At 37.2% G+C, this 8,734-nt stretch overlaps 1 protein-coding gene across 2 annotated transcripts in view; it reads right to left on the bottom strand.

Moving 5' to 3' along the window:
- The window catches only part of il1rapl2 (interleukin 1 receptor accessory protein-like 2), a 296,539-nt gene that overhangs the window by 23,409 nt on the left and 264,396 nt on the right, over window positions 1-8,734 (bottom strand). For both annotated transcript variants that reach the window (XM_016486283.1, XM_016486284.1), the window contains one exon: window positions 53-127. In XM_016486283.1, the coding sequence (XP_016341769.1) occupies window positions 53-127 (75 nt within the window). The remainder of the gene's footprint in view (window positions 1-52; window positions 128-8,734) is intronic.

Here is an 8,734-nt window from a genome sequence, read left to right as displayed (position 1 = left end):
GTGTGTGTGTGTGTGTGTGTGTGTGTGTTTGTGATGGTGAGGAAGGACTCACCGAGTTGGACGTCTATGACGCTGGCCTGTCTCTCTGATGGGAACAGGACTTTTGGTGGTCTGGTTGTAAGAAGTGCTGCAACACAATAAACACACATTAGCAATAGGGCACTGAATGAACCATTCATCTCAATAACTCAAAACTGCTTCATCTTTGCTGTCCATTCAAAAGTCATTCATACATTTGACATATACATTTATATTTACATTTAGCAGATGCTTTTATCCAAAGCGATTACAAATGAGGAAAATAGAAGTAATCAAACCAACAAAAGGGCAATAATATGTAAGTGTTGTGACAAGCCCGGGTTAGATTAACGCAGTGCATGTAGCAAGGTTCTTTTTTTATAATAAACAAAAAGAAAAAACAAGCAGATAGAATAGAAAAAGAATAGGGAAAGCTAGTGTTAGAGGGTCTTTTTTTAAATAAAAATAAAAAAAGTCAAAAGAATAGAAAAAAAATAGAAAACGCTAGTGTTAGAGGGTCATTACTTTATAATAAATAAAAAGAAAACAAAAATATAGAATAGAAATAGAATAGAGAGTGCTAGAGTTAGAGGGTCAAGTGTAGATTGGAAGAGATGTGTTTTTAGCCTTTTCTTGAAGATGGCTAAGTAACTCAGCTGCTGGGACTGAGTTGGGCAGGTCATTCCACCAGGAGGGAACATTTAATGTAAAAGTCCGTGAAAGTGATTTTGTGTCTCTTTGGGACGCACTATAATGCGTCGTTCACTTGCAGAACACAAGCTTCTGGAGGACACATAATTCTGAAGTAGTGAATTTAGGTAAAGGGGTGCAGAGCCAGTGATTTACATTTTATGCAACATATTATGCACATAAAGTCATTGGGCAGGGTAAAGTTTGTCATTTCTGTTTGTCAGTTTCGGCTTAACTGACTGTCTCTACACTAACGAGAACCTTGTTGAGTGGATGTTGAGATGTGGCACCATGCTCTACCAGCTGACCAACAGGACATAAAATAATTCTTTAAGACAAAAAGCAAAACCATTCAGATGTGTAGGACATGCACAAGCAGAGAATGCTAGTTAGTTTCATTGTAAACGGTGAACACAACACAGATGAATACTAACAATTACTGTGTTGAATGATGAAAACAACAGAAAAATTATAATGTTTCAATCCAGTAAACATTTAATCTCTTTGTGCTGTTGTCCACTGAGCAAATTATCAGGACAAACAGACTTTTTATTTTTTTGGAGATCACCCCACAAGGAGTGATTGTCTTCACCACAAGCTATATAAATGTTTATCATTTTGATATAGTCTTGCCTCTATCTGCATTGTATCTTAATAGGAGCACTGTGAAAGGAGTGAGGGCTGAAGCGACAGCCTCATCCATCTTGCGGGGCAGCTGCAGCTTTAGCATGCAAATCAAGCCATCATTCACGTCAAAAGAAAACCACCCTCTCTGAATCCACAGGTCTTCGCCGGCTCACGCGTACATCAGCGTCCCTCTGCATCAAACACACTCTCTGCTGATGAACCCATGAGCAGCTAACTCTACTGCCATGTCAATAATACTTAGGGCTAATTATGAACGCGCTGATGCTTTTATGGTACGGTGAGAACACTTGTGAACAGGACCAGTTTTCTCCTCTCTCTGCATTGCATTTGTACAGTGTCTCTGGAGCAACGCAATTACTTACAATTAAGCAAAAATCACAGCACTATTTATTTTGCTGAGTTCATATTTTTCACGGAATTACTTTTTAACAGCTCCATTTATTAACAAATAAACAGTGCTAGGAAAATTAAGTGCTCTTGAAGTTGAAGTTGCATTGTTGGAGTGTAACTGGCTCCGCTGGTTAAAATAAATCTTTAGCCCAAATCTCTGCAGCAAACTGTCATTAGCCTCCAACTTACATTCTCTTTTCTCCTCTTCCAGCTATAGATAGAAACTAGCCTAACTGAATGCCGACCTCATACGTCATCCTCCCGGAGCTGCTTCTGTGTAAAACAGTGAGCTCAAGCTAGATTAAAGTGATTATTACGTTTTGAATATGAATATTTTTCTTACAAAAACGCATCGATTCGCTACAGGAGACCCTTGTTCACACCCCGGAGCCGTGTGAGACACTTTTTATTAAGGATGGGCGCTTTTTATTTCACTTCTTTTGGACTGATGCATGCAACACCCGCTGAGTGCCATGAAACAGCTTGAAAGATCAAAGACAATTTTTAATATAACTCCGACTGGATTCGTCTGAAAGAAGAAAGTCATATACACCTAGGATGACTTGTGGGTAAGTAATTTATGGGCTAATTTAAATTTTTGGGTGAACTAACCCTTTAACCTGCTATCTGAGAGTGACCTCAGGGATGAGACGAGATCCTGACTGACGGGGGAACAGAGCGGAATCTCTTTAGACAGCTCTATGAGCCATTAACAGACAAGCTATAATACACAGAATTACAGCGCTAAAGAGTCAGAATCAATGGCGGATCCTGTCGGAGGCGCCCACCGCTCTCCCTGTGCTGTGCTTCACCACCACCTCTCACTTCTGCTGCAACCGTGTGTCTGTGCACGAGAAACCACTGACTGATGAACACAACGTTCAAGCTGATTAATTCACAGAATAAAATACAAAATCTGTATCCACCGTTTCAATTTGACCTGGTCAATTAAAAAAACCCTAGTACTTACAGATTGTAATATGAAAAGGGTAAAGTAAAAAAAAAAAAAAAAATGTAAGGGTCAGGTTAAACTTGTTTGGATTGCACTAAAAAATAAATTATGAAGTGTAATTATATGTAAAGACAGCAAACAGAGGCAGATTCTGCAGCAACAGCATTCTTTGCTCTCACTCGTGCAAAACAGATTCTATATTAATATTCTATATTCAAACACTGGGATATTCAAACTCTGACTTTTATGCAAAGCTGCAATAATTAAATAATTAATTAAATTATAAAACACTTTTTATAGACTCAATTTATTTATTTACCATGCTTTGCTGCTTATGTGATGTAAACGCTAAAGTCTGTTTCGTTCGTTTGGTTTTGTTGTGCTGAACCGAGTGTTTAACTTGCTTCACTTATACACAGCTCTTCTTATAGCTTGTGTTGCACTGAATTTGCATTTCATTCCACTTAATGCATATTCGTTTCTTTCAACGTGAATAGATCATTCATGTGCAAACTCCATCTCGTTTCACTTTCTCTTTAAATACTTCACACTAAACAAAGAGTCAGTATGAAGATGAATTCCACTTCAAGCAAAAGAAAACCTGATAGTGTTTGCTTTGGTAATGTGCTAACATTTCTTGCTACTTAACTATAGGAAAATGTTCATCATTCGTCCTCAGACAGAGCTTAAAAGAAAGTTTAAAGATCTGTGAGTCTTCGCCTGCAGTTTGAAAAAAAAAATCTCTCTACTGAGAACTGCTCAAACGCTCAGAGTATCAGGCAGCTGACAGCAATTAAGATTCATACACAAGTCTTCTGCAGGACTAACTATTGATCTATGCTTCAGGCCTAGCAGAAAGTGCTTGGAACGATGCTTGTTCTGGCCGTCGTGTCAGTGACTCCAGACTCACAGCAGTGACAGTGGATCTGTATCTCTCTTTCTCAAGCGGGCACCAGCTGTCCTCGGGGTCCAGATCCGTCATGACACCTGACCCAGAGCATCTGGACCCATCACTTCCTCTCTGTACACGAGGACATCGTGCCCCTTCATTCGCATGCACACTTTCATCACTTCTCCTTCAATATAACTCTTCCAAACACTGCTGATCCCACTCGGTCCAACTTCCATTTCCACGCTTCCCATGACTCCCATAGACACGTGTAGGCTAACATGTCAGTTTACAATTGTCATGCAAACGCCTACCAGTAGTGAGATTAACCGATTTAGATTACTGTACAAATAAACAGATTTAAAAACTGAGTCCAGCATTGTAGCAACTGGTAATGATAACATACACTGTAAAAAATGATTCCTGCACTCAGCAAATATTGCTCATTAAAATAAACCGATTTTACTTAAAAAAAATCCAGTTTTGAACATTACTTAATTTAAAGCTACAAATGTTACATAACATATTGAGTTTATGGTTTACTTTAATTAATAAAGATACACAACAAGTAATTTTGAGTAAAGTCAACAATAATAAAAAAAAAAAAGTCAGTCAAATTAACAATTTTTTAGGACCCAAGCAGATGTCTGCCCTCAGCAAATATGGCTCATTAAAATAAACAGATTTTACTTAAAAATGTCAGTTTTGCACATTACTTTATTTAAAGCTACAAATGTTACATAACATACTGAGTTTATGGTTTACTTTAATTAATAAAGAAAAACAAGTAATTTTGAGTAAAGTCAACAATAATAATAATAATAAAAAAAAAAGTCAAATTAACAATTTTTTAGGACCCAAGCAGATACCACGTGACGAACTGGATTAACTTTGAAACGCGCAATTTGTTGTGGCCATTTTAGAAAACCAGATCTCAGAAGAGGACTTCTCATCCACGGTGAAGGTAAGTAACTGTTAAGTAGAGCTTTTCTTTATCATATATCCTGAATATACAAGTTTCTGATTTTTTTTATTTGGCACTTTACTACATATCGAATGAGCACTGTTAAACATGTGCGTGCACTCTGGAGTCTTTTGTGAGACCAAAATACACATTGTACAGTTACTTTTATGAGATGAATGTTAAATAATGGTGAGTGGCAGATTGTTTGGTCTGTGCATAAAAAGGATGGTCCACAGTAGTTATATTTTGCCGTCTGACACACCCCAAACACATGGTGTGATATTTGATCGTGAACAAATAAAAATTCTCCACAGTTTGCCTTTGATCGTAAATTGCACCAGTGGCAGTTCTGGTGCATCCATTACAACATACTGCATGACACGACATACATACACATCATATGTTAGCATTGTAGCGGTAGTTCTGGGCGTATATATCGGTAGACAAGCGTTTTATAGCCATTCCAGTTTTAACCTTCAAATGATTTTACTCGCATGCTGTCCTGAGAGTGTTTCTGCACACACGCACAGCAAGTCTGTCGCACAGCGCGAATGCTGAACTAAGATCTTCACGGCTAATCGCTCTTAAACTGTTGAATACAGATTTACATAAGGTTTACATAAACAGTCGTTTACGTCCTAAGTGAATGTAAACAGAAAACTGGACGTGTGTAAGTACATTAAATCCGTGCAACTTCATTAATGTTAATCAACACAAGACAGGAAAAAAATCACTCACTGCTCTTGACTGATTAACTTTAACTTTGATTAGAATCTGTATATTGAATTCATACAGTAAAGTCTACTGATGTTTACTGAAAATTCTGCTAACTTATTTTAGCATTTAAATCTTAGGTGTTCACTCTCATTGCTGTGTCATGCATTTTATTTTATTTTTAATATTAACATGAATTTCTATTTCTGTTTGTACTCAGGATCACAGCTTGATTGTCTTCCTATCAGAGAACACTGACAATCTGATTGCACATTTCCACATTACCAGGTGAGTGAATATGGTACATTTTGTGTTGTTTGCTTTGAAATTACTTTTATAGTAAGTGGAAAGTGCAAATTTTAAAATACATTGACTAATCTTAAAATAAATAACAAGTAATTTTGAGTAAAGTCAACAATAATAATAAAAAAAAAGTCAAATTAACAATTTTTTAGGACCCAAGCAGATACCACGTGACGAACTGGATTAACTTTGAAACGCGCAATTTGTTGTGGCCATTTTAGAAAACCAGATCTCAGAAGAGGACTTCTCATCCACGGTGAAGGTAAGTAAATGTTAAGTAGAGCTTTTCTTTATCATATATCCTGAATATACAAGTTTCTGATTTTTTTTATTTGGCACTTTACTACATATCGAATGAGCACTGTTAAACATGTGCGTGCACTCTGGAGTCTTTTGTGAGACCAAAATACACATTGTACAGTTACTTTTATGAGATGAATGTTAAATAATGGTGAGTGGCAGATTGTTTGGTCTGTGCATAAAAAGGATGGTCCACAGTGGTTATATTTTGCCGTCTGACACACCCCAAACACATGGTGTGATATTTGATCGTGAACAAATAAAAATTCTCCACAGTTTGCCTTTGATCGTAAATTGCACCAGTGGCAGTTCTGGTGCATCCATTACAACATACTGCATGACACGACATACATACACATCATATGTTAGCATTGTAGCGGTAGTTCTGGGCGTATATATCGGTAGACAAGCGTTTTATAGCCATTCCAGTTTTAACCTTCAAATGATTTTACTCGCATGCTGTCCTGAGAGTGTTTCTGCACACACGCACAGCAAGTCTGTCGCACAGCGCGAATGCTGAACTAAGATCTTCACGGCTAATCGCTCTTAAACTGTTGAATACAGATTTACATAAGGTTTACATAAACAGTCGTTTACGTCCTAAGTGAATGTAAACAGAAAACTGTATTTTTGTAAGTATATTACTGCTCCGGGTGTGTGTTCACGGTGTGTGTGTGTTCACTGCTGTGTGTGTGCACTTAGGATGGGATAAATGCAGAGCACTAATTCCGAGTATGGGTCACCATACTTGGCCACATGTCACTTCACTTCACTTCCTATATTAATGTTAATCAACACAAAACAGAAAAATATCACTCACTGCTCTTGACTGATTAACTTTATCTTTGATAAGAATTTGTGTATACTGAATTCATACAGTAAAGTCTACTGATGTTTACTGAAAATTCTGCTAACTTATTTTAGCATTTAAATCTTAGGTGTTCACTCTCATTGCTGTGTCATGCATTTTGTGTTTCTGCGCACACGCACAGAAAGTCTGTCACACAGGACGAATGCTGAACTAAGATCTTCGTGGCTAATCGCTCTTAAATTGTTGAATACACACAAGGACAGGTTTACATAAACAGTCGTTTATGTCTTAAGTGAATGTAAACAGAAAACTGAATGTCTGTAAGTATATTAAATCCGTGTATTGCCATTAATGTTAATCAACACAAAACAGAAAATTATCACTCACTGCTCTTGACTGATTAACCTTATCTTTGATAAGAATTCGTGTATACTGAATTCATTCAGTAAAGTCTACTGATGTTTACTGAAAATTCTGCTTACATATTTTAGCATTTAAATCTTAGGTGTTCACTGGCATTACTGTGTCAAGCATTTTATTTTATTTTATTTTTAATATTAACATGAATTTCTATTTCTGTTTGTACTCAGGATCACAGCTTGATTGTCTTCCTATCAGAGAACACTGACAATCTGATTGCACATTTCCACATTATCAGGTGAGTGAATATGGTGAATTTTGTGTTGTTCGCTTTGAAATTACTTTTATATTTAGTGGGAAGTGCAAATTTGAAAATATAATGACTAATCTTAAATACAATAAAAGTTTTTTTTTTTGCTTGTTTGGTTGAATGATTTAGATTAATGACTGCTTGGATGTCTCCATTAGTGAGCTTTATACATGTTTTAAAGTTGAGCCTGACATATTTTGTTGTCTTTTTGCGTTTTTACCCTCTTAATGAACAAACAACCAAAAAAGCACAATATGCATTTTATTGTTTTGTGTTATAGGACACTGATCGGGAAATAGCCCAAGAAGACCCTACAAGGGGGCTCTCCAGATGGCAGTTCTTTCTTGAAAGGTGTTGAGGTTCTGTCAGGATTGTCCAGTGTTGCAATGCACGTGTTGTGTTGCCCTTCTTGGCCTGATGTATTCTGTAAAACTGAGTTACCCCAAGCCACTGAGGTATACATTTGATTTGTATTATTTTTTTTCAGAAAATCCTGCTTGACTTGATTGCAACACTTCTAACCCCTGATTTTCACTGCACACGTCTACACCGGAGCGGATCACGGCCACTTTAGTCAATGCTTGTGTTAAACCAGCTGTGCCACGGCACGTTTCAGAAGCGGCTTTCTGCGCCACTTCGCTAAAGATAGATGCCTAGTCTATTTTTGACGGATGCCGCATCCAAGCCGCACAGAAAAAGCAAAATAAAAGTCACAAAATACGGTTAATTTCAAAATAAACACCCTGTGCAGACTCCCGATCGTATGTCATATCACTATCCTTGCTAGGAGACCAGAAATGGATGACGAGAGGTTAATCCTCGAAGTTGAAAAACACATTAACTGATGAGTAGCCGTGATCATCTCCGGTGGCCGTGTCGGAGCCGTAACGCGCCGCTGACGTGTGCAGTGTAAATAAGGGGTAACTTTGAATAACAAGATGTTGAATTATTTTTTTTTAATACTTGTTAAGTGTCTTAATACTGCAAATTCTGCAAAATTTTAATGCCACAGAACATTGCACAACTCACACATGCAAGTCAACAAGCATACAACACACATTACTCAGCACTTCACTGCACTCAAACACAAGCATACAACACCACAAACATTGTGTAAACAACATACTCAACTCTATACCACACACACAAACATAAAACACCACACATATCAAAAAAAGAATGTTGATGCGTACTGTTATTTGTTACAGATTGTTTACTGTTGTTCTGTAATCTGTATTTTTAGTCATTTTCAAATCAAAATCCTGTGTAATGGTAGAACACAGCATGCACCTTAACAACACACACAAACAAACACACACACACACACACACACTATTTTCCATGTTTTATGGGGACTTCCTATAGGCATAATGGTTTTTATACTG

The sequence above is a fragment of the Sinocyclocheilus anshuiensis genome, unplaced genomic scaffold (genome assembly GCF_001515605.1).
Source record: "Sinocyclocheilus anshuiensis isolate Anshui unplaced genomic scaffold, SAMN03320099.WGS_v1.1 scaffold557, whole genome shotgun sequence".
NCBI lineage: Eukaryota > Metazoa > Chordata > Actinopteri > Cypriniformes > Cyprinidae > Sinocyclocheilus > Sinocyclocheilus anshuiensis.
This window is presented reverse-complemented; position numbering and strand designations above follow the sequence as displayed.